The sequence below is a fragment of the Mobula birostris genome (assembly GCF_030028105.1).
Source record: "Mobula birostris isolate sMobBir1 chromosome 1 unlocalized genomic scaffold, sMobBir1.hap1 SUPER_1_unloc_1, whole genome shotgun sequence".
NCBI classification, from domain to species: Eukaryota; Metazoa; Chordata; class Chondrichthyes; order Myliobatiformes; family Myliobatidae; genus Mobula; species Mobula birostris.
Window position 1 is genome coordinate 1,039,516 of NW_027274035.1, and position 27,317 is coordinate 1,066,832.

Consider the following 27,317-nt stretch of genomic DNA (forward strand, 5'->3'; position numbering starts at 1 on the left):
CTTCAGTTCTGTCTTGTTTTCATCATTTCAAACCCTCTTACTATTTCTGTCTTCCACTTATGGTGCCGTCTTTCTCCCTTCTGAATCATTGCACAGCTTCCCATCCCTTTGCCAATCAAGTTTAAATGTTCCCCCAAAGCATTTTAGTTACTTCCAAAGATATTGGTGCTGTGAGTTTCCTGAAATAGGTTTTTAAATGTGAGCCCTTCTATGCTCCCACTTTCTTGCCCCCAAATCTCCGTGACATCTAGCCAAAAGCCTCTAGTAAAATTACCATAACATTTCACAACACTATTTCACCTGCCAATGCACTCCAACAATTTATTATTTTCATGCTCCCTGTTTACCTTATCTCTAATGTGGAATCAAATTTCACTTTGTGTACTATAACCAAGCTTTTAATATACATTAGAAAATGGAATGGCCCAACACTGGTACCTGGGGTACAATATGCATCTCCCAGTGTGGGAAACTTTTAGTGATTTTTTTTTGCCTTTGAGCCGTTTTTATTTATTCAAGCTTCCAGTGGTGCCTTTAGAACACAGTCTTCAATCCTGCCTGGCAGAATTTAATATAGGTATTTCCACACAACTTCTTATACACTTGTCCCATCAATCCTTTCAGTTACCTCAGCCAGAAATGCAAACAGGCTACTCAAACATGATTTATTTTTGATAAATGAAATAGCTCTCTCCATTCATTAAAAAATCTCAAAATGCCAATTTATTTTCCTCCGAAAGATTTCTAAAAGATTCCCAGCACAGAACTTAAACTGACCAGCTCGTAGTTGTCTTATACTGGGTTTGAATAAGGGTGCCACATTTCCTATTCTCTAGTCCTCTAGCATTCTCTGTATCTGGGGAGGATTAGAAGAATATGACCAGTCTTTCTGCAATCTTTATCATTAATTTAGATATAACATAGAGAGCATCCATTAACAATTCCAGCCCCTCAACTGTCCCACATCAATATTCCATTATTCTGCTTCCTAAGAGCAGATAACAAAATCCCCTTCAGCATCTTTGCATACAACACCTTCTTTTGTTATAAGTGCCACTACCTTCCTACCATAAAAGACTTGTAGTATCATATATATTTTAACTGATATTCTCTTCTCTTATTCCTTCGGCTGTAATATTCTCCTCTTCATTTTCTTCCTCTCCTCATATTCAGCTTGATTCTTACTGAATGAATCAACTGACAGGTTGCATAGGCCTTTTTTTTTAAAAAGTTAATCTTTCATTGATCTCCTTTCTCATTCATTTTGATTCCTTTAGTCTAAGCTTCTAAAATAAAATTCTGTCTCACCTCTGTCTCTTTTTGCCATCTTCTATAGCCTTTAGTCGTTCAATATCTATCCACAACCACCAGTATTTCTCACCAGCTGTTCCCAGAATGAACTTCCTGAATTTTTCAATACCCTTTCTGTTCTTGAAATTATAGCGATAACTTGGTGTTGTGTAGAAGTCTCTGTCACCTTCACTTGAAGAATCAGATTCTGTAATTTCCTCAATCAAGTTGCCTGCAAAATGTTGACCCTTTCCATTATCCTTCACTGTCAACAGGCTCTCTGCAGTTACATCAGGAGAGTTTGAAACCACAGGCTCAGTCTCTGTGACACTCTTTGCATCAGTACTGGAGGGTTGGTCACCCCATGAATTCTGTAGTATTGTGGCATCTTCTGCTCCCACCTTGTATTCATGTGTCTTTGTTTCGTCTTCTGTAATGACTTGGTCATCCGCTTCTACCTTGTGCTCAGTTCCACTCTCTGACTTCACTTCAAGAAAAGTTGTTCCTGACATATGCAAAGGATATTCAGGCACGAATGCAAACAGTTCATTATCCACAACTTTTGGTCTGGAAAGATCTTTGATGCATTTGTCACGATCACTCATTAACTTTATTGCTTTTGAGTAACGTCTGCTTCCTAGGGATCTAACTTTTGGTTTTTCAACTTCAACACTGACCAGAACTTCCTCCAATAGAGAAATTCCTAGAGCAATTCAAATACAAAATAAAATCACTAAGAATAAAAATAAAAATTACAGCAGTCATGATAGTGAACTGCTTTCCTTTCTTTCAACTAGTAAGGATAACATAGGAACAAACATAAATAGGAACAGAAATAGGCTCACTTAGCCCCTTGAGTCATTTAATAAGATGGCTGATATGATTATAATCCCAAATCTGCAGTTTTATTGACGCACATTAACCCTTCACACAGTGTAGTTTGAAAATATTCAAAAACACAGCTTCCATTGTCTTTGAAGAGAGTTCCAAAGACTTCTCACACCTTGGTGGGGGGAGGGTGGGGAGGGTTGTAAAAATCACTAACTCCTTGTCTTAAGTGAATGATCTTTTAAGAATTATTACTAAATTGAGGCTTTGTACTAGATTCTCCTACAAAATGAAACAATCTCTAGATCCAGCCTATCAAGCCCTTGGGATCATAACACCCCTTCCAAACTTGAGCAGGTACAAAATTAGCCTAATATTTCCTCAAAAAAGCTACCTGCCCATTTCTAATATTGCACTCTAAGCTGTTTCAACACATTAGCATCACCTCTCACATATGAAGAACAGTATTGCACATAGTACTGCAGATATGGCCTCACCAATATTCTACATAGCTGAAACAAAATCTTCTTAGTTTTGTGGTAAGTTCTTCAAGCAGCAAACAATAACATTCTATTAGTCTCCTGAATTACTTGCTGCATCTAATACTGGCCTTTTATGTATTATTCACCTGGGCACTCACCATTCATCATTATCCACTGTGCATGTTACTTCTTAAGAGAACTCAATAAATTGATGAAACATGGTTGGTTCACCATTCACACTAAACCACATTACACTGAATTTTTCCAAGACCTATTGGAATGTCCTTGATAATAATTTCTAACATTTTCCCAATCATAGATTATTAAGATAGATGATAAACACAACAGATTCGAGAAAGACTGGAAATCTTGAACAACATACAAGAAATGCTGGAGCAAGTCAGCGATTCAGGCAGTATCTATGGAGAGGAATAAACATTCAACATCTTGGGCTGAGATGCTTCATCAGGACTGGAAAGGAAGGAGATAGAAGGGAGAACAAGGTGACAGGAGGGATAGAGTACAAGCTGGAAGGTGAAAGGTAAGACCAGGTGAGGGGGAAGGTGAATGGGTGCAGGACAAAGCTGAAGTAAAATCCTGGGAGGTGATAAGTGGTAGAGGTAAAGGGCTGAAGAAGGAGGAATCTAACAGGAGAGGGCAGTGAACAAATGAATTAAGGGACGGGGGGGGGGTGGAGGGAACCAGAATGAGGCGATGACCATGGGAACAGAAGGGTTGAGAGGGTAACTGGAATGGGGCCTGGAGAAAGAAAAAGGTTGAGAAGGGCAAGTGATTACCAGAAGACAGAGAAATTGATGTTCATGCCATTAGGTTGGAGGCTACCCAGATAGAATGAGGGGTTGCTCCTCCAACTTGAGTTTGGCCTCACTATGGACAGACACTTCAATATGGGAATGGGAAATTGACTTCAAATGGGCAGTCACTGGGACATCCTGCCTTTTGTGATAGCCAGAGTATAGGTCCTAGGTGAAACATTCCTCCAATCGGTGTCAGGTCTATAAGCTATCTGGTGTATATATTCAAGCATCTCCCTCTCTTTTTGAGTGCAAGAAGTACATTTTGCTATTTTCTGATCAAATGGAACCTTACTGAATTTAGAAAATTTTGGACTAACACATCAAGCATTTGACCAGCAACTCCTTTTAAAACCCTAGAATGAAAACAGTCCAGGATCTTCTGATTTGTCAGCCCATGGCACCAATAATTCATCACTGAAGACAGTAATTGCACCACCCCCCACCTGAGTTCCACCTCCCAGTTCCTGGTTTACAGCTACTTCTGGGATGGTACTTGTAAAATAATGGCTGATACAAAATTCTTGTTTTATTATTCTACCATCTCTTTGGTTTAGACCATAGGACATAGAAGCAGAATTAGGCCATTCAGCCTATTGAGTCTGCTCCGTCATTTCATCATGGCTGATCCTGGATCCCACTCAACCCCATACACCTGTCTTCCCGCCATATCCTTTGATGCCCTGACGATCAGAAAACTATCAACTTCTGCCTTAAGCATACCCACAGACTTGGCCTCCACCGCAGTCTGTGTCAGAGCATTCCACAAATTCACCCCTCTCTGGCTAAAATAGTTCCTCCTTACCTCTGTACTAAAATGTCACCCCTCAATTTTGAGGCTGTGCCCTCTAGTTCTGGATACCAATCCACAGGAAACATTCTCTCCACATCCACACTATCTATTCCTTTCAACATTCGGTAGGTTTTAATCCCCATGCATTCTTCTAAATTCCAGTGAGTATAGGCCCAAAGCTGCTAAATGCTCCTCATATGTTAACCCTTCATTTCCTTTATTAATTCCTCAGACCCAATATTTATTGAACAAATACTCACTTCATTGTGGGCACGTGGCCAAGTGGTTAAGGTATTGGACTAGCTACCTGAAGGTCCTGAGTTCGAGCCCCAGCCGAGGGAACATGTTGTGTCCTTGAGCAAGGCACTTAATCACACATTGCTCTGCGACGACACTGCTGCCAAGCTGTATGGGTCCTAATGCCCTTCCCTTGGACAACATTGGTGTCATGGAGAGGGGAGATTTGCGGCATGGGCAACTGCTGGTCTTCCATACAACCTTGCCCAGGCCTGCGCCCTGGAGAGTGAAGACTTTCCAGGAGCAGATCCATGGTCTTGCAAGACTAACGGATGCCTATATATATAACTCACTTCATTAACATTTTTTAAATATCTATGTACACTCCTGTTATTATTTTTTTTCATTCATTTATTTGTCACTCAATGATTTTGTTAATACATTCTGTCCAATAAAACAGAATTTCTTCAAGCTAGATGGACAGGAACATCAATCAATCCTGCAATTCATATCATCTGGCACGGAAATTAACACTTCGGCAGCCCATCTCTCATCTTTTATTTGGTTACTCAACATATTAATTGGTGGAGAGAAAAGAAAGAAATGTATTCTCCTGGCCAGTTGTTGACCCTTATGGTCAATGACTCTCAATCTGCAGATGCCTAAGCTACCGTTGGCAGAATGTGAAATGACAGTATCTAAGCTTATGCCTGTCTTATTACTGATCTACTGTGACTGGGCCATGCAGGAGTTAGCGACCCAACAGGATAGTACTGAGTCATGCGACACACATCAAAGTCGCTGGTGAACGCAGCAGGCCGGGCAGCATCTCTAGGAAGAGGTACAGTCGATGTTTCAGGCCGAGACCCTTCGTCAGGACTAACTGAAGGAAGAGATTTGAAAGTGGGAGGGGGAGGGGGAGATCCAAAATGATAGGAGAAGACAGGAGGGGGAGGGATAGAGCCAAGAGCTGGACAGGTGATTGGCAAAAGGGATATGAGAGGATCATGGGACAGGAGGTCTGGGGAGAAAGACAATGGGGGAGCGGGGAAACCCAGAGGATGGGCAAGGGGTATAGTCAGAAGGACAGAGGGAGAAAAAGGAGAGTGAGAGAAAGAATGTGTGTATAAAAATAAATAATGGATGGGGTACGAGGGGGAGGTGACGTCGACTGTACCTCTTCCTAGAGATGCTGCCTGGCCTGCTGCGTTCACCAGCAACTTTGCCGTGTGTTGCTTGAATTTCCAGCACCTGCAGAATTCCCGTTGTTTGCATTTTTAAATTAGTACTGAGTCATACTCCTTTGCACCATTTGCAGCACTATCCAACTTTCTTCCTGCATATTTGCAAATTTTGGCAATTCCATAATGGGAAGATAAATTATTCTTTTTAGTCTTGAGTCTTCAGCAGAGGGTTTGGAAATGAATTGACTTATGATGATTTTGTTAGAATTAGACAATTCATTATTGCGCAGAGAAAGGCCATTTAGTCATTATGTCCACTAAGGCTCTCTGCTGGGGCAACTCATTAATCACAAATTGAACAAAGGCTCACTATAGCTGATTTCCAAACTCCAAATAGGCCTTGATTCCCAAAATTTTGTGTTGGCCATGAAGGAATTAAAAAACAATGGACAACAAGGATTTTGTTTCCTGGGGGTCTGCTATTGCTTGGAGGGTGGATGCATTCTGTTAGATGGTGAGGGGAGGGTGAGGAGGGAAGGATATGCTTCAGCTGCTGCTTGTGCATGGGGGGGAGGGGGGGCTTTGGGATTGTATTTTTCTGTCATTCATTCTTTGTCTTGTCTCTCCATTTCACTGATATCTGCAAAGGGTGAGGATTTCTGTTTGTATACTGTATACATTCTCTGACATTAAATTGAACCATTGAACTATTGAATACCTTTGGCTGTGTCTTATGGATTTTGGACTGCTGATCATGAAAATCACCGTGAAATTTCCCTGATATCACCTTTTTTTAAAAAAATTGACTAACATGTTATTTCAATTTATAATTTAAGTCAATTAAAATGTTGGCCACAATGTAAGATTTAAAGTTTTCTATCTTGTCCGGGTATGCCTGGACAGGATGGATGCTGCATTACAGGACAGGTTTTCGAAAGGCCATATATTTCCGGGAAGGATTTCAATATTTGAGACAGATGTTTCCCAGAATAACTGATGTTAAAATCAAGGAAGGTATTTTTATTGGTCCACAAATCAAACAGATCAGCAATGACAGACAATTCAAATAAATTATAGTAGGACCGGAGAAAATCACATGGAAGATATCCAAGGATGTTGAAAATTTTCTTGACAACTACAGAGCGCCAAACTATGTGCAGTTGGTTGACAACAAGCTTCAAGCACACAAAAACATGAAGTGCAAAATGTCACTACAGATTCATTTACTGCATTCCCATTTAGATTTCTTCCCTGCAGGTAATGGTGCAGTCAGTGTTGAGCATGGTGAGAGGCTTCATCAGGACATTGAAATCATGAAGAAATGGCATCAGGGCAACTGGAATCTATCAATGCTGGTTGATTAGCTAACGAACGAATTAATTAAAGCACAGTAGAGGTGAAGAAGGGGGCTTTTATTGGACTTGTGATGGGGATATGCTACTGCAATTTCTATGGTAAATACGCTAGATATTACAGAAGTAAACCAGCTGAGTTACCTACAGAAAAAGATGAAACTGAACTGAGATTGAGGACACGAGAGGGATCAATACCTTGAGCAAGCAACAGGCAAAATTAGTTTTGGTAATGCTCTATGTTTTAGAACACTTGGGAGATGAGACAAATTGAATTATTGGCAAGATTAATAATGAAACCACCCAAGATGCTGCTTATATCTCAGAGTTATTTTCTGAAATTGGGGTTAATATGGTGCAATTAGAGAACCATGGAATTCTTGATTAGATTTCAATTAAATAACATAACATTGGGAAATGGATCAATATGGATATTACTTCATAATACACCCGTCATGGAAAGCAGCAGGGAGCCAGAAGGGAGAAAAATGTGGATTCTTGTGATCAAAGGAGAACGTTGGGCCTACAGAGGGACTGAGTTAGGCAAGGTTAGCAGTTTGTGATTTTTTTGTTATGATAACTTTTCTCTATAATTTTTGCCCATCAGTAATGGGGTGTTCTGAAAATTTGTCTTGCTGAATGATATTCTCACATTATCACTTCTAGCACATGCCATTATAAGAGTTCATTAAATTTCAATCTGAATAGCACTAACATTGCTGACTCTGTTGTTTCAGAAGACTTAGTTTTGGTTGGGCAAGCCTTACCTAAACCTGTCATAGAATCGCTCAATTGCTTTAGTACACAAATTAAGGATATTGTTGAAGACTTGCTGAATATATTCCTACTGCCCTCCCACCCCCCGACACACCACCTCTTATTTTACTGCAGAATGAAGCCGTTATTAACCATAATGAGGCTATTATCAAACTGTGGTGTTATCAAACAAGATTTAGCTAACAATATTTTGCAGAACTCATTCAATTTGGAATGAGGTTTGGTAGTCAGGTCTGAACACTAATGTACTTCCTTGGATTTGTATTCTTTCACACATTATTATTGCTCTACTTCTGAATCTAATAATTATTTAATGTATTTTCCTAAGCATTTTATTTTAATGGTAACTCAGACAACTTAGACACTTGCTTGCATCAATAAATATCAAGGATCCATCACCTCATGTTCTCAGTATTTATTACTTTTTTATTTATTTTTGCATTTGCACAGTTTGTTTGTTGTCTTCTGCACTCTGGTTGATTGCCCTTGTTGGGCAGTCTCACATAGATTCTATTGTGGTTACTATTCAATCAATTTGTTGAATATGCCCACAAGAAAGTGAATGCCAGAGGTAAAATGGACAAGAACGATAGAGAACAGTTATCATGAGAAACAAAATCACAATCTGGCAACACCCTTCCTCGGTTTAAATTGGAGCAGTGGTTTGGGTGAGTACTGGTACAAAAGGACAATGGTATCCATGAATCAAAGTTATTGGCCAGAGCTAGTATAATTTACATGGATATTTGTGCTGCTGCAATAAAGTGTAAGTTTTAAATTAAGATTTGTGGGGTTCTTGTCTAACCCAAGTTAGTTGACCAAAGTTAGCATCAACGCTTTGAATTAGACAATTTTCTGAAGATGAAGCTTCCAAAATCTTATTTGGATACTCAACATGATTTAAAGTATTTTTTCTATCATGCCATTGCTAAAATGCATTCATATTCACATAACATTTTGCATGGAAATTAAAATGATAAACAAGTCAAAATATGGACCACAAGGCATAGGTGCAGAATTAGGCTATTTGGCCCACCAAGACTGCTCATATAATCTATGTAACTTACCAGGCAGGTCACGTTCAACTGATTTAGAAGGTTCTGAAGAAAGATGTGAAAATTTCTGTTCACTAGTTGTAGACTGATGATCAGAATGAACTATCGTTGTTGTGGTTTCTTCATTTGCCTCAGTGTACAGTAACTTAGGTTGGGTAGCAGCAGCCTAAGGAGACATTGTTTTTATTACTTGCAATGATTGTGAATGAGAAATTCCACTAAAAGGGAAAATCCAATTAAATTGAAGCAATTGCTTGTAGCTATTGAGTTATGGGTTATGGACAGATTCAGACCGCTCATAGTGAGAAGAGGAAGGGAGGAAGGGAAGTGTCAGCTGTTACACTGAGGTTACAATAACTAACCCCAAGTAGAAGTGTTTTCTAGGCACAGTTGTCAGAAATTCAGTAAGCAGGGGTGAAACCAGTGCCAAGATAGCATTCATATTTTACAAATGGGATAACCTAACACAGAAATTGAAATGCAGAAGGATCCAAGAGTTTTGGTACACCAAATACAAAGTTAACATGCAGACACAGCAAGTAATTATGAAGGCAAATATTAGCTTAATTTCTATTGCAGGATGATTGGAATACGAGAATAAGTAACTTCTGTTTCAATTGTATGGATCACGGTGAGACAATGCTTGAAATATAGTGTTTGATTTCCATTTGCATTCCTACAGAGGGATCAGTGATCTCAGGGCCAAGTACAAAACTAAAAGTCAACCAGGCAAAACCACTCTGCAGGCAACCTTTAGAGCTATTAACTACTAACCTGACTGTCACCAAGAATATTAGAATCTCAAGACATCGTATTGCCCAGAATTCAGCCCTACCCCAGCACACGGTATGAGCACATTCAACACTGCAAATTTCCTGCATTTGCTATACTGTACATGTCCAGTCTTTATATTAAAAAAATCATTCCCATAGACAACACTTGGTTCATTTCCCTCTGCTCTTCCATTCAAACCCATTGACGATCTGTCCCAGAGACCTTCTGAACTGCAACTGCAGTTTTTGGGATCTCCCTGCCCCTCTCAACAGCATCCTTACATAGACTGCAGGTGACTGGAAATGAAAGACAGTCTGTTTAACCTTTATTGCCAGAATGAAGGCCACTCCAACCTCAGTTGCTAACAATGTCGATTTTATGTGTCAGCCGAAACCTAGCTCCATTCTACTGTTGACTTGTTTACTGGAGTTTACAAGAAGATGTCAACATGGTGGGCCAAGTGGCTTGTTTCTATGCTGGATGATTCTACAACTCTGTATTCACTGTCTTGAAGGTAGTGTCATTCACCACAGTGAGAAAACAGCTTTCAGGCACTGAGTTACTATGATCTTGGATGGACTGCCTAAAAGGGGAATGGAAGCAGATCTAATAATGACTTTCAAAATAAAGCTACATGGAGTAGCAATTACAGTTGCCCTTTAAATCTGTAGTGAATATCTGTGAACCAAAGTTCACCAGTTCTGATAATCTACCATTTCTGTTTTCTTTGAAGAGCAGATCCATTTGAAGCCCATGCTGCTTACCCCCAACCAATCAGATGCTAGCTTGGTGCACAGCAAGTTATTCCTCATCCCACCTTTGCTCATTTTACTAATCACTTTAAACTTGTGTCTTCTATTCTTGAACATTTGCAATTTCGAAAACAGATTCTCTTCAGCACTTTATCCATCATCACTTTGGAACTTATTTGTCACAATTCCTCTCAATTCTTTTCTGCATAAAGAACAAACCCAATTTCTTCACCCGATTCTCATAACGGAGTGCAAAATGGAATTTAACTCAGACAAGATTGAAGAGATGCATTTTAAAGGTTTTTCACTATTCAATTTCATTTTTGCTGTCAATCTTTGATTCAGTATAGTCACAATAAGTTCACTCTGAGCTCCCAAAGTCTGGCCCTCCTGTAATCAAATATTTCAACTATTTCCATTTTCCACAACACTGGACAACAACTTTTTTTTTTCCAAAAGCGTTGCTTACTCAGAATTTTTTTGTTTATGATAGACTGCTTGAAGCAGAACACAAATATTATTTCAGACTATTTGTATCATGTAGGAATTTGGAGAAACAAATTAATTTTTATTGAATTATGTGTTTAATTTCATAACAGTGCTGACAATTTCCAGTAGTTCAACTAAGCTAAAAATGTTTTTTTGACGATTTTCATTTGTAATCAGTTTCTGAGGCTTCTGCCTTAAGTATCCAAGAATAATCAGCCAGCACTGATTCCAGTTGCCCTGATACTCTTTCTCCATGACCACAATGTCCTGGTGAAACCTTTCACCGTGCTCGTCACTGACAGTGAAGACGTCTCAACGGGGATGCAGAAAATGACGTGCTGCACTTCACGGTTTTGTATGCTTTGTCAACCACCTGCACGCAGTTTGGTGGTCTGTAGTTGCTAAGAAAATTTTCAACAACGTTCTTGAATTCCTTCCATGCGATTTTCTCCAATCCCACTAGAAGTTCTTTGAATTGCCTGTCATTGATGACCTGTTTGATCTGCCTTCTTTAACCTTGGCATCAGTTATTCTGGGAAACACCTGTCTCAAATATCGAAATCTTTCATGGAATTTTTTTGTGCCTGGTGACAGCAGATTTCATCCTTTCAGTCTTGAACCCAGTAATTCTGCTTTTGCCTTTGACAAACCCAAGTCACTTAGCTCACATTGAGTTATCAGATGCAACTGACTCGACATAAAGGTTTCAAAATCTGAATCAATATCAGCATTGTTTTCCATTCCTGGCTTGTGCATCATGGCATCTTTGTCTGCATTGACAATAAAATGGACTGGTCAAAGAACACTGAGGCTGTCTACAAGAAGGGTCAGAGCCATCTCTATTTCCTGAGGAGACTGAGGTCCTTTAACATCTGTTGGACGATGCTGAGGATGTTCTACGAGTCTGTGGTGGCCAGTGCTATCATGTCTGAGGCTCCGGAGGGTTCCTGTACTGTGGAAGACGTCCTGCCTCGTCCCTGTGCCAAAGACGCCGTGCCCCAGTGGCCTCAATGACTACAGACCGGTGGCATTGACCTCCCACATCATGAAGACCCTGAAGAGACTTGTTCTGGAGCTGCTCTGTCCTATGGTCAGGCCACACTTAGATCCCCTCCAGTTCACCTACCAGCCCCGATGGAGTTGAGGATGCCATCGTCTACCTGCTGAACCGTGTCTACGCCCACCTGGACAAGCCAGCGAGCACTGTGAGGGTCATGTTTTTTGACTTCTCCAGTGCGTTCAACACCATCCGCCCTGCTCTGCTGGGGCAGAAGCTGAGTGATGCAGGTGGATGCTTCCCTGGTATCATGGATCCTTGATTACCTGACCGGCAGACCACAGTACGTGTGCTTCAACACTGTGTGTCCGACAGAGTGATCAGCAGCACTGGGGCTCCACAGGGGACTGTCTTGTCTCCCTTTCTCTTCACCATTTACACCTCGAACTTCAACTACTGCACAGAGTCTTGTCATCTTCAGAAGTTTTCAGATGACTCTGCCATAGTTGGATGCATCAGCAAGGGAAATGAGGTTGAGTACAGAACTATGGTAGGAAACTTTGTCACATGGTGTGAGCAGAATTATCTGCAGCTTAATGTGAAAAAGACTAAGGAGCTGGTGGTAGACCTGAGGAGAGCTAAGGTACTGGTGTTTCCATCCAGTTTCCAACCAGTGTGGACATGGTGGAGGATTACAAATACCTGGGGATATGAATTGACAATAAACTAGACTGGTCTAAGAACACTGAGGCTGTCTACAAGAAGGGTCAGAGCTGTCTCTATTTCCTGAGGAGACTGAGGTCCTTTAACATCTGCCAGATGATGCTGAGGATGTTCTACGAGTCTGTGGTGGCCAGTGCTATCATGTTTGCTGTTGTGTGCTGGGGCAGCAGGCTGAGGGTAGCAGACACCAACAGAATCAACAAACTCATTCGTAAGGCCAATGATGTTGTAGGGATGGAACTGGACTCTCTCATGGTGGTGTCTGAAAAGAAGATGCTGTCTAAGTTGCATGCCATCTTGGTCAATGTCTCCCATCCACTACTTAATGTACTGGGTGGGCACAGGAGTATATTCAGCCAGAGACTCATTCCTCCAAGATGTAGCACAGAGCGTCATAGGAAGTCATTCCTGCCTGTGGCCATCAAACTTTACAACTCCTCCCTTGGAGGGTCAGACACCCTGAGCCGATAGGCTAGTCCTGGACTTATTTCATAATTTACTGGCATAATTTACATATTACTATTTAACTACTTATGGTTCTATTACTACTTATTATTAATGGTGCAACTGTAATGAAAACCAATTTCCCCCGGGATCAATAAAGTATGACTATGACTATGACTATATTTGCTGTTGTGTGCTGGGGCAGCAGGCTGAGGGTAGCAAACACCAACAGAATCAACAAACTCATTCGTAAGGCCAGTGATGTTGTGGGGATGGAACTGGACTCTCTGACAGTGGTATCTAAAAAGAGGATGCTGTCCAAGTTGCATGCCATCTTGGACTATGTCTCCCATCCACTACATAATGTGCTGATTGGGCACAGGAGTACATTCAGCCAGAGACTCATTCCACCGAGATGCAACACTGAGCGTCATAGGAAGTTATTCCTGCCTGTGGCCATCAAACTTTACAACTTCTCCCTTGGAGGGTCAGATACCCTGAGCCAATAGGCTGGTCCTGGACTTATTTCCTGGCATAATTTACATATTACTATTTAATTATTTATGGTTTTATATTGCTATATTTCTACTCCATTCTTGTTTGGGGCAACTGTAAGGAAAATCAATTTCCTTCGGGATCAATAAAGTATGACTATGACTATGCATCCTCTGGACTCCAGGCCCTGTTTTTCTAAAACCTGTCCTGCCTTGCAGCATCCACCCTGCCTAACCATGCACAGGCATGCCTTGTCAAGATAGAAAAATTTTCAGCTTACACTGTGGGTAACATTTTAAATGACTTGAATAATGAATTGAAATAGCATATGTAGGCAATTTCAAAACAATGGTGCATGATTGAGAAATTTCATGGTGAATTTCATGATCAGCATCCCAAAATCCATAAGGTACACCCAAAAGTATTCAGGAAGCAAAATCTTTGTTGTTCAGTGTAACCTAATGACACTTCCTTAACCTGACCAATGTCATTTCCCAAAAATCCAGCAGGCCAAGTTTCTCACTGGGGCAAGCAAACTTTGATCAACGAAGTTTTGCAGAACACGTCTGAAATTTGTCCCCTTTTCTGCACTTTACACAAAGTGTTATTCCCACACCTCTCATCATTCCTCACACCACAGAAAATGATCCCCACTCTGATATCAACGCTAACCTCTTTGCCTCTTTATGATTCCCATGATTTTCAACATCAAGCCTTGATTTAGAAACATAGAAACATAGAAAATAGGTGCAGGAGTAGGCCATTCGGCCCTTCGAGCCCGCACCGCCATTTATTATGATCATGGCTGATCATCCAACTCAGAACACCGCCCCAGCCTTCCCTCCATACCCCCTGATTCCCGTAGCCACAAGGGCCATATCTAACTCCCTCTTAAATATAGCCAATGAACTGGCCTCAACTGTTTCCTGTGGCAGAGAATTCCACAGATTCACCACTCTCTGTGTGAAGAAGTTTTTCCTAATCTCGGTCCTAAAAGGCTTCCCCTTTATCCTCAAACTGTGATCCCTCATTCTGGACTTCCCCAACATCGGGAACAATCTTCCTGCATCTAGCCTGTCCAATCCCTTTAGGATTTTATACGTTTCAATCAGATCCCCCCTCAATCTTCTAAATTCCAATGAGTACAAGCCCAGTTCATCCAGTCTTTCATCATATGAAAGTCCTGCCATCCCAGGAATCAATCTGGTGAACCTTCTTTGTACTCCCTCTATGGCAAGGATGTCTTTCCTCAGATTAGGGGACCAAAACTGCACACAATACTCCAGGTGTGGTCTCACCAAGGCCTTGTACAACTGCAGTAGTACCTCCCTGCTCCTGTACTCAAATCCTCTCGCTATAAATGCCAGCATACCATTCGTCTTTTTCACCGCCTGCTGTACCTGCATGCCCACTTTCAATGACTGGTGTATAATGACACCCAGGTCTCGTTGCACCTCCCCTTTTCCTAATCGGCCACCATTCAGATGATAATCTGTTTTCCTATTTTTGCCACCAAAGTGGATAACTTCACATTTATCCACATTAAATTGCATCTGCCATGAATTTGCCCACTCACCCAACCTATCCAAGTCACTCTGCATCCTCTTAGCATCCTCCTCATAGCTAACACTGCCACCCAGCTTTGTGTCATCCGCAAACTTGGAGATGCTGCATTTAATTCCCTCATCCAAGTCATTAATATATATTGTAAACAACTGGGGTCCCAGCACTGAGCCTTGCGGTACCCCACTAGTCACCGCCTGCCATTCTGAAAAGGTCCCGTTTATTCCCACTCTTTGCTTCCTGTCTGCTAACCAATTCTCCATCCACATCAATACCTTACCCCCAATACCATGTGCTTTAAGTTTGCACACTAATCTCCTGTGTGGGACCTTGTCAAAAGCCTTTTGAAAATCCAAATATACCACATCCACTGGTTCTCCCCTATCCACTCTACTAGTTACATCCTCAAAAAATTCTATGAGATTCGTCAGACATGATTTTCCTTTCACAAATCCATGCTGACTTTGTCCGATCATTTCACCGCTTTCCAAATGTGCTGTTATCACATCTTTGATAACTGACTCCAGCAGTTTCCCCACCACTGACGTTAGGCTAACTGGTCTATAATTCCCCGGTTTCTCTCTCCCTCCTTTTTTAAAAAGTGGGGTTACATTAGCCACCCTCCAATCCTCAGGAACTAGTCCAGAATCTAACGAGTTTTGAAAAATTATCACTAATGCATCCACTATTTCTTGGGCTACTTCCTTAAGCACTCTGGGATGCAGACCATCTGGCCCTGGGGATTTATCTGCCTTCAATCCCTTCAATTTACCTAATACCACTTCCCTACTAACATGTATTTCGCTCAGTTCCTCCATCTCACTGGACCCTCTGTCCCCTACTATTTCTGGAAGATTATTTATGTCCTCCTTAGTGAAGACAGAACCAAAGTAATTATTCAATTGGTCTGCCATGTCCTTGCTCCCCATAATCAATTCACCTGTTTCTGTCTGCAGGGGACCTACATTTGTCTTTACCAGTCTTTTCCTTTTTACATATCTATAAAAGCTTTTACAGTCCGTTTTTATGTTCCCTGCCAGTTTTCTCTCATAATCTTTTTTCCCCTTCCTAATTAAGCCCTTTGTCCTCCTCTGCTGAACTCTGAATTTCTCCCAGTCCTCAGGTGAGCCACTTTCTCTGGCTAATTTGTATGCTTCTTCTTTGGAATTGATACTATCCCTAATTTCTCTTGTCAGCCACGGGTGCACTACCTTCCTTGATTTATTCTTTTGCCAAACTGGGATGAACAATTGTTGTAGTTCATCCATGCAACCTTTAAATGCTTGCCATTGCATATCCACCGTCAATCCTTTAAGTGTCATTTGCCAGTCTATCTTAGCTAATTCACGTCTCATACCTTCAAAGTTACCCCTCTTTAAGTTCAGAACCTTTGTTTCTGAATTAACTATGTCACTCTCCATCTTAATGAAGAATTCCACCATATTATGGTCACTCTTACCCAAGGGGCCTTTCACGACAAGATTGCTAATTAACCCTTCCTCATTGCTCAAAACCCAGTCCAGAATAGCCTGCTCTCTAGTCGGTTCCTCGACATGTTGGTTCAAAAAACCATCCCGCATACATTCCAAGAAATCCTCTTCCTCAGCACCTTTACCAATTTGGTTCACCCAATCTACATGTAGATTGAAGTCACCCATTATAACTGCTGTTCCTTTATTGCACACATTTCTAATTTCCTGTCTAATACCATCTCCGCCCTCACTACTACTGTTAGATGGCCTGTACACAACTCCCACCAGCGTCTTCTGCCCCTTAGTGTTACGCAGCTCCACCCATATCGATTCCACATCTTCCCGGCTTATGTCCTTCCTTTCTATTGCGTTAATCTCTTCTTTAACCAGCAATGCCACCCCACCTCCCCTTCCTTCATGTCTATCCCTCCTGAATATTGAATATCCCTGAACGTTGAGCTCCCATCCTTGGTCACCCTAGAGCCATATCTCTGTGATCCCAACTACATCATAATCATTAATAACAATCTGCACTTTCAATTCATCCACCTTATTACGAACGCTCCTCGCATTGACACACAAAGCCTTCAGGCGCTCTTTTTCAACTCTCTTAGCCCTTATACAATTATGTTGAAAAGTGGCCCTTCTGAATCCCACCATCTGGTGCCAATTTCTGTCCCTCATCTCTGGCCAAATCTATCAGGCTCTCTTCTACTGATTCCCCGCCTGATCTTTGTCCAATCTTGGCTCCTCCCAACCCAAATCAATCTGCTGAAACCTCAACCACAATTCAAACATTAAGTGCTACTTTCCTTCTTCTGATCCACCCTGCCATAACCTTTCCGTCCCTCGTTAAATGTGGAGTTCTGACGCAGCCATCCTCTCAACTCACAGCAAAGACACCCCAGAGCAAATGACATACTTTACTCCACATTCCTATCCCTCCCTTACATGTTTTAAGATTCAAGGGCACAGATGTTGGACATTTCCTTGTCAGACCAATCCACGTAATTGGGATTTTGTCTGTAATAAATTTGTTTATCTAACTTTGATCAAGGCATGACTGCGCAAGCTCATGGATGTCAGCCAGTTAGAACAGCAAGAAGAGTTTAAAAGGAGGAAGCTTTATAGAGCGGACGACAGAGTATAGGTGGGCAGAATAGGAGGGCTTTGGTTCAACGGGGCTTAAGCGACAGTGGATCGAGGCAAGGTAGGTTGCCTGTGTAGAATACAGACAGGAAGTATGTGTGTGAGGCCGGAAGTATCTGTGCTCGGTGTCAGATGTGGGAAGTCCTGGAGCCTCCCAGCCTCCCGTACAGCCACATCTGCACCATGTGCGTTGAGCTGCAGCTCCTTGGGGACCGCATTAGGAAATTGGAGATGCAGTTCGATGACTTTCGTCTGGTCAGGGAGAGTGAGGAGGTGATAGAGAGGTGCTATAGGCAGGTAGTCACACTGGGGTCTCAGGAGACAGATAAGTGGGTAACAGCCAGGAGGAGGAAGGGCAGGAGTCATATTTTAGAGAGTAACCCCTGTGGCTGTTTCCCTTAACAATAAGTACTCCTACTTCAGTACTGTTGGGGGGGGAACGGCCTACCTGGGGGAAGCAACGGTGGCTGCTCCTTTGACACAGAGTCCTTTTCTGCAGCAATGACACTATCCCTGATCAACAGTGCTACGCCCCCACCTCTTTTGCCTCCCTCCCTGTCCTTTCTGAAACATCTAAAGTCTGGCACTTGAAGTAACCATTCCTGCTCCTAAGCCATCCAAGTCTGTAATGGCCACAACAACTAGCTTCAAGTACTGAACCACGCTCTAAGCTCATCTGCTTTGTTCATAATACATGGAGGTATTATCTATGGAGTCTCCATGGGTGTAAGTTAGCAACAGGAAGGGGTCAATAACTCTACTGGGTGTTTTTTTATAGACCACCCAATAGCAACAGGGATATTGAGGAACAGATAGGGAGACAGATTCTGGAAAGGTGTAATAATAACAGGGTTATCATGGTGGGAGATTTTAATTTCCCAAATATCAATTGGCATCTCCCTAGAGCAAGGGGTTTAGATGAGGTGGAGTTTGTTAGGTGTGATTAGGAAGGTTTCTGGACACAATATGTAGATAAGCCTAAAAGAGGAGAGGCTGTACTTGATCTGGTATTGGGAAATGAACCTGGTCAGGTGTCAGATCTCACAGTGGGAGAGCATTTTGGAGATAGTGATCACAATTCTATCTCCTTTACCATAGCACTGGAGAGGGATAGGAACAGACAAGTTAGGAAAGCATTTAATTGGAGTAAGGGGAAATATGAGGCTATCAGGCAGGAACTTCGAAGCATAAATTGAAAACAGATGTTCTCAGGGAAATGTACGGAAGAAATATGGTAAATGTTCAGGGGATATTTGCATGGAGTTCTGCATAGGTATGTTCCAGTGAGACAGGGAAAGGATGGTAGGGTACTGGGACCATGGTGTACAAAGGCGTTTGTAAATCTAGTCAAGAAGAAAATAAAAAGCTTATGAATGGTTCAGAAAACTAGGTAATGATAGAGATCTAGAAGATTATAAGGCTAGCAGGAAGGAGCTTAAGAATGAAAGGGGCCATGAGAAGGCCTTGGCAGACAGGATTAAGGAAAACCCCAAGACATTCTACAAGTATGTGAAGAGCAAGAGGATAAGACGTGAGAGATTAGGACCAATCAAGTGTGACAGTGGAAAGGTGTGTATGGAACTGGAGGAGATAGCAGAGGTACTTGATGAATACTTTGCTTCAGTATTCACAACGGAAAAGGATCTTGGTAATTGCAGAGATGACTTACAGGGGACTGAAAAGATGAGCATGTAGGTATTAAGAAAGAGGATGTGCTGGAGCTTTTGGAAAGCATCAAGCTGGATTAGTCACCGGGACCAAACAAGGTGTACCCCAGGCTACTGTGGGAGGTGAGGGAGAAGATTTCTGAGCCTCTGGTGATGACCAATGGGAATGGGAGAGGCTCTGGAGGATTGGAGGATTGCGGATGTTGTTTCTTTATTCAAGAAAGGGAGTAGAGATAGCCCGGGAAATTATAGATCAGTGAGTCTTACTTCAGTGGTTGGCAAGTTGATGGAGAAGATCCTGAGGGCAGGATTTATGACCATTTGGAGAGGTATAATATGATTAGGAATAGTCAGCATGGCTTTGTGAAAGGTAGGTTGTGCCTTACGGGCCTGATTAAATTTTTCGAGCATGTGACTAAACACATTGATGAAGGCAGAGCAGTAGATGTAGTGTATATGGATTGGATTTCAGCAAGGCACTTGCTAAGGTACCCCATGCAAACCTTATTGAGAAAGTAAGGAGGCATGGGATCCAAGAGGACATTGCTATGTGGATCCAGAACTGGCTTTCCCACAGAAGGCAAAGAGTGGTTGCAGATGGGTCATATTCTGCATGGAGGTCGATGACCAGTGGTGTGCCTCAGGGATCTGTTCTGGGACGCCTACTCCTTGTGATTTTTATAAGCGACCTGGATGAGGAAGTGGAGGGATGGGTTAGTAAATTTGCTGATGACACAAAGGTTGGAGGTGTTGTGGATAGTGTGGAGGGCTGTATAAGTTACAGTGGGACATTGACAGGATGCAAAACTGGGCTGTGAAGTGGCAGATGGAGTTCAACCCAGATAAGTGTGAAGTGGTTAATTTTGGTAGGTCAAATATAATGGCAGAACATAGTATTAATGGTAACACTCTTGGCAGTGTGAAGGGTCAGAGGGATCTTGGGGACTGAGTTCATAGAACACTCAAAGCTGCTGCGCAGGTTGACTCTGTGGTTAAGAAGGCGTACAACGCATTGGCCTTCATCAATCGTGTGATTGAGCTTAAGAGCCGAGAGGTAATGTTGCAGCTGTATAGGACCCTGGTCAGACCCCACTTGGAGTACTGTGCTCAGTTCTGGTCACCTCACTACAGGAAGGATGTGGAAACCATAGAAAGGGTGCAGAGGAGATTTACAAGGATGCTGCCTGGATTGGGGAACAGGCCTTATGAGAATAGGTTGAATGAACTCGGCCTTTTCTCCTTGGAGCGACGGAGGATGAGAGGTGACCTGATAGAGGTGGATTAGATGATAAGAGGCATTGATCGTGTGGATAGTCAGAGGCTTTTTCCCAGGGCAGAAATGGCTATCACGAGAGGGCACAGTTTTAAGGTGCTTGGAAGTAGGTATAGAGGAGATGTCAGGGACAAGTTTTTTTTAAACGCAGAGAGTGGTGAGTGCGTGGAGTGGGCTGCTGGCGATGGTGGTGGAGGCGGATACGATAGGGACTTTTAAGAGACTCCTGAATAGGTACATGGAGCTTAGAAAAAGAGGGCTATGGGTAACTCTAGGTAATTTCTAAGGTAAGGACATGCTCGGCACAGCTTTGTGGGCCGAAGGGCCTGTATTGTGCTGTAGGGTTTCTATGTTTCTAACAACATTTAATTAGTTCTTAGTACACTGTACCCCTGCTTTAAAGAAATGTATTAACAAGCACCAAATATCCAAAATTTAAATACTTACTTCCTGAAAGTCACCCATCACCAAAATGTTCAGAGTTATCACAGCATTTCTTTTACATGTTAGCATTCTACTTGATTTCTACAGTTTTCAGGTTCTCTGTGTAACTTCTTATACAGTAAGCAAATGACAGTGAAATGGGATTGGTGAAAGGAAGCAGAACTGCAGACACAGAAGCTTAATAATAAATTCTGGAACAAGGGGGCCTATACAATTGAAAATCACTTTTCCAATTGGACCATCTAAAGAAATTGTAAAAATCTTGAATTCAAAATTAATGGTTAACAATACTGACCACAAAACCATTGGAAAGCTGCAAAATGCTATTTGGTTCAAGTACATCCTTCAGCAATGCAAATTTTCAACCTAATGTGATCAACTTGCAGCAAGCTCTGACAGCTGAGGGATCCCAACCTAAAGAGGCAGCTGATACTGGTGCCTACTTCTTCCCTGAGACTGTCTCAGGAGATTTGGTGTCACTGCAGAGCAGAGAGAGGCTATAACTCACGTTGAGTTGCTTGCTGGAATTACTTAGGTGGTCCTTCAGTTCAGTTGGTGTGGGCATGGGTAAGTACTGGTTTTCCCAGTAATGCCTGTATCCCGTGAGTAAATAAATAAAACTGATTAGAAAGTTGACAAATGGTCTTCTGTGCTGCATCATACTCATTGATGAAAACTAAGAATGTGCTGGACATCATTCATTTCTCAACAACACCATTACAATAGAACTTAAGGGTTATTTATCTCACTCGTAGGATGTTGCTATGCAAAAAAAAATTGACTAGAGAAACAAATTGCTTTTCTTTGATTACAACCATGTGAAATATTGCACTGTTTTAAGAAAGCTCTTTTGGTAACTCTGAGTTAAGACAGGTGGCATGTAGATGCAATCTTTCTCCTATGCTCCCAGCAAGATCCTGGTTGAAAGACCCTCTAATTAAAATTCTTGATTGTGAAAATGGGTTTAGTAATATCAGTTAAAAAAAAGAAAAACCTGCAGCTGCTGGAAATCCAACCACCACACACACAAAATGGCGGAGGAACTCAGTAGACAAGGCAGCATCTATGGAAAAAAAAAAACAGTGAAGGTTTCAAGCCAAGACCCTTCCTCAGGACAGCAGAAAAAGGATCAGGAGTCAAAGTAAGAAGGTGGGGAGAGGGGAGGAAGAAACACAAGGTGATAGGGAAAACCGGAAGCGGGGAGGGGTGAAGTAAAGAGCTTAGAAGTTTATTGGTGAAAGAGGTACAGGGCTGGGGAAGGGGGACTCTAACAGAAGACAGAAGGCCATGGAAGAAAGAAAAGCGGGAGGAGCACCAGAGAGAGCAGGCAAGGAGACAAGGTGAGAGAGAGAAAAGGGGATGGGGAATGTTGAAGGAGGGGGGTGGGGTTGGCCATTACTGGAAGTTCGGGAAAAAAAATCAATATTCATGTCATCATGTTGGAGGCTACCCAGATGGAATCTAAGGTGTTGCTCCTCTAACCTGAGTATGGCCTCATTGCGACAATGGAGGAGGCCATGGATTGACATGTCAGAATGAGAACGGGAAGTGGAATCAAAGTGGGTGGCAATAGGGAGATCCCGCTTTTGCTAGCAGACGGAGCATAGGTGCTCGGCAAAGCGGTCTCTCAATGTACGTTGGGTCTCACCGATATACAGGAGGTCACAGAGCACCAGATACAGTAGATGACCCCAACAGGCTCACAGGTGAAGTGTCGCCTCAACTGAAATGACCGTTTGGGGCCCTGAATGTTACTGAGGAAGGAGGTGTAGGGGCAGATGTAGCATTTCTTCCGCTTGCAAGGATAGGTGCCGAGAGGGAGATCAGTGGGGAGGGACGATTGGACAAAGGAGTCGTGTAGGGAGCGATCCCTAGTAATATCAGTTTTTGGATAGTAAAAGACCTGTTCCAGCACAACCACATGTTTATTTCTACCAGGAAATGTGGTGGCTGCCTTGCTTTCAAAGGGTTTAGGATGCGAGCATATTAACCTCACCAGCAGCATCAAGAGATAGCTGGCAGACCATGTGGGCAAACAATTTTGGACATTTTGTGGCATCACACAATCGAGATTTCACTTCTGCATTGCAGAACGTGTCATTAACATCTATGATTAATGAAATGTTATTAGTCAGACCAGTTGCTCCCACCCATGAGTTTATTAAACCCATTTAATCTTATACTCTAATAAAGTGGTACAAGTTCCAGAGAACATAGGTTCACTTTACCCAGTCTTTCTTCATAGGACAGACAGCACACACATTCCAGGAATCAATCTTGTGCATAGCTCATACGGCAAGTAATACTTTCTCAATGAGAACAAAACTACGCACAGTACTCTAGACATCATCTCAACAAAGCCCCTACACTAGTGCAGAAAAAGCACCGTAATCTTTTACTTTGTAGTCTGAGCTTTCCGGGTACATGTAGGCTGACTTCTGTGATTCATGTGCAAGGACGCTCACATTAAAGAACGTTTTGTTTCTTCATTCTCCACTGGGTAACCTCATATTTCCCCAAAATATATTCTGTTACTTTTTTTATCCATCATTTAACCTGCTCGTATCCATTTATGGATGCAAGCGTGTTAGACCCACCAGCAGCATCAAACACTTACAGCTCACTTCCCTTTGTTTTATCATCAAACCTGGATGAGTTCCAGTCAGATTCTACATTCAATGACATAAACAGTTGTCTTTCAAGTATTAAACTTTGGAATCATAGTACACTACAGCAGAGAAACATGCCCTTCAGCCCATCTAGTCTGTGCCAGGCTATTATTCCGCCTTATCCCATTGATCTGCACCTGGGTGATAGTCTTGCACACCCCTCCATCCATGTACTTAACTAAATTTCTGGTTAATGTTGGAATTGAACCCCATCCACACATCCGTTGACAGCACATTCCACACTCTCACCACCCCGTGTGAAGAAGTTCCCCATCATTTTCCCCTGAATTATTTCATCTTTCACCCTTAACCTACGACCTCTATTAGATGACCAGAACTGCACGCAACACTCCAAATTAAGCCTCACCAATGGCACATACAACTTCAACATAACATCCCATCTCCTTTACTCAATACTTGATCTATGAAGGCCAATGTGCCGGAAGGTCTTTTTATGACCCTATCTACCTGTGATGCACTTTCAATGAATTATGACCTGTATTCCCATATCCCTTTGTTCTACTGCACTCCCAAGCACCCTACCATTTACTGTGCAAGTCCTACTGTGGTTTGTTCTTCAAAGTGCAACACACCACACTTTCCTGCATTAGATTCCATCTTCCATTTATCAATCCATTTTTTCCATCTGGCCCAGATCCCACAGCAAGTCTTGATAGCCTTCCTCACTGTACACTATGCCCCCCAATCATGGTATCATCTGCAAATCTGGGGACCCAGATAACCACATTATCATCTAGATCATTGACATAGATGACAAACAACAATGGATCCAGCACCGATCTCCCGTGAAGGCAGTGTCAAATCCACAGTGAAAAGTGTTAAACATAAGCAATTGTGCAGATGCTGGAAATCCAGATTAACAAACTGCTGGAGGAACTCAATAGGTCAGGCAGCATCTATGGAGGAAAGAAACAGTCAATGCTTTGGGTTGCAACCTTTTCACCAAGACAATTTACTATTTCATCATTTATGCTAAGCAACTTAGAAGTTCTTGACCAACCTCCCATGCTGGATCTTGTCAAAAGCCTTGCTGCAGTCTATGTAGACAATATCCACTACCTTTCCTTCAGCAACTTTCCTGGTAATCTCCTTGAAAAACTCTACAAGATTGGTTAGACACACCTACCATGCACAAAGCCATGTTACCTATCCATAATTAGGCCCCATCTATCCAAATACATAACTCCACAATGGATGGTCCCAAGCCCAGTTGCAAAAAGGCTAGCAACCCCATCCCAAAAAATCCAGTATGACAGAAATGGCAACAAAAGTTCCAAAGACTCTTCCCTGGGAGAGGATGGATCTTCAAAGACAGGCTATACCTGGAGACAAATTGAAAGCCTGGACCAGGTCAGAGCACTCTGATGAGCTGCAGTTGGCATTAGGGGTGATGAACTAACAACAACAAAAATATCAACAATCCAAATACTTATGCATCCGGTCCTTTAAAATACCTTCCAATAACTCACCCACTAATGACAACAGGCTCACCACCCTGTAATTTCCTTGTTTATTTCTAAAACCTTTCTTAAACAGTGGAACAACATTAGCTATCCTTCATTACTCTGGCATCTCAGCCGTGGCTAAGAACCTTTTATACACCTGTGCTAGAGCCCCTGCAATTTCTGCACAAGCCTCGCACGAGATTCAAGGGGACGCATCTCTTTCAGCTTCACAAGTTAGAATTTCATGCTGAATATTATACTCATGGACCAATTTTCATTAACCAATCTTCTATCTATAATGGCATACAACTCCATAATCTATTAACCTTGATCTTGTGTTTGAATCCTTAATATGGTACTTCACTGAATACTTTCTTAAAACCTGCTTTACCAGTCACACCATCAGTAAACTCTAAAATCCATCCACCCTGGTTTCCTTCTCATAAAACCGTGCTCCAATCTATTTGAACATGATTTTTTAAGTGCCATTACACTTTCTAAGCATCACTTTCTGCATTTTCACACTTGGAAGTCAGGCTAAACTTTGCTTATTTTCTTGACAAATATCTGCTGGTTTTTTTGCAGTCACTCCATTTGGAACCAAACAGTAGGCCATTCAAGTCTGGTTGATTTGCTGGCTTTTAGTCACTAGCTTAGCTTTGCTTATAGTTATTCCTTTCTCAATGGTAACACATTCCAGTTATATCAATAAAACTAGAAGAAGACACAAATGCCTCTCTGCACACTGATGTCGTGAGAGTTTGGCCTTTACCTCTCCGAAGAAAATACGTAACTTTTTCATATCTTCAGCCTTGTCTACAATTTTAGGTTCAGGTGTTTCTTTTACTTCAAAGTGCTGTGGGACCATCAGAGGGCCATTTTTGCATTCCAACTGAGACAGCAGCTTTGCAAGTCTATATTTAATAAAAGGAACAGTCTTTGATCAGTGGGTGGTGCTTGGATAACTAAGCTTTTCTTTTTTTAAAACGATAAACCATTAAAATACCACATTGCAAATTCATTCTTTACATCAATGCTATGAATAATCTATGAAGATTAATCCAATGATATACATCATACTACAATAGTGGCACGCTGGCTGGTGGCATAGTGGCATCAGCGCTGGACTTCGGGGCGAGAGGTTCCAAGTTCAAATCCGGCTGGCTCCTGTGCACACTCTCCATCCATGCCTGGGTTGAGTGTCGAGCTAACAACTCGACCTCGTAAAAAAAAACCTGGAGAGGGATTGGCTCCGCCAGGTTTCACATGCCCCAGACGACCCAGACACGCCGTACGATGAGCATACCAAAAAAAAGCTTGTCATGACAGCAACCCGACGACTCCACCAGGAGTTAAGGGCACGCGCGCGTGCGCGCGAACACACACACACACAACAGGTGACAATCTCAATAAATTTGAGATTTGTGATGAATCTCTAAGAACAACATCCATATATTCTGAAAGAACTAAGAAGAATATTTAAAAATTGGAGAAGAGCATGATATTGTAAAAGAATGCTTGCTTTTCAATATATTCTTGGACTTTGAATTGGAACACAAACAGTTGTGTCTTTCAACCTGCCATTCATGTACTGGCTCTTTGATAAACTAGCTATGATCAGCTTGACTAAGTTTTCTGTCCATAATTCTCCAAATCCTGCAACATAAAGAATCTTCCTAACATCTAGCTTTTCCCCCAAGATTTTCCTCTCCAATTTAGGTACAGCATTTGAGATAATCACAACCTTTGAAAAAAACAATACTTACCTATTGTCTGAATCTTTTCTTGTTAATTTTAAATCTACAGCTTCTGGCTCTGGATCCATCCACCAAATTTTCCAAGAAAGGTAGCTTTGTGATTAAGCAATTTTAAATTTTACATTATCGTGTGGTGCGGTGGTGATACGCCTCTGCCAAAGGATGTGCCAGGTGCTCCTTCCCTCTGTTCGCCTGTAGGTCACCCTTAGGCAAGGTGTAGCACATGATTATCCCCCCGATTAGGGTCATGTGAAGCTGTAGGAGCAGGTGGTAAATGGTCGTATGAGCAACTGGTGCATATCACAAGTCCTGATTACGTGACCAATGACAATAGGCAGATAATCTCTGAAAAGTATTGATAATGATTGGG

General features: G+C 42.0%; 1 protein-coding gene across 1 annotated transcript in view; it reads right to left on the bottom strand.

The window, feature by feature from the left end:
• LOC140191985 (regulator of G-protein signaling 22-like) overlaps nt 1-27,317 on the bottom strand; it is a 204,855-nt gene that overhangs the window by 121,756 nt on the left and 55,782 nt on the right. The window contains exons 4-6 of the mRNA XM_072249889.1: nt 25,963-26,104; nt 25,068-25,140; nt 1,309-1,570 (exon numbers count right to left, since the gene is read on the bottom strand). Coding sequence (XP_072105990.1) covers nt 1,309-1,570; nt 25,068-25,140; nt 25,963-26,104 — 477 coding nt within the window. The remainder of the gene's footprint in view (nt 1-1,308; nt 1,571-25,067; nt 25,141-25,962; nt 26,105-27,317) is intronic.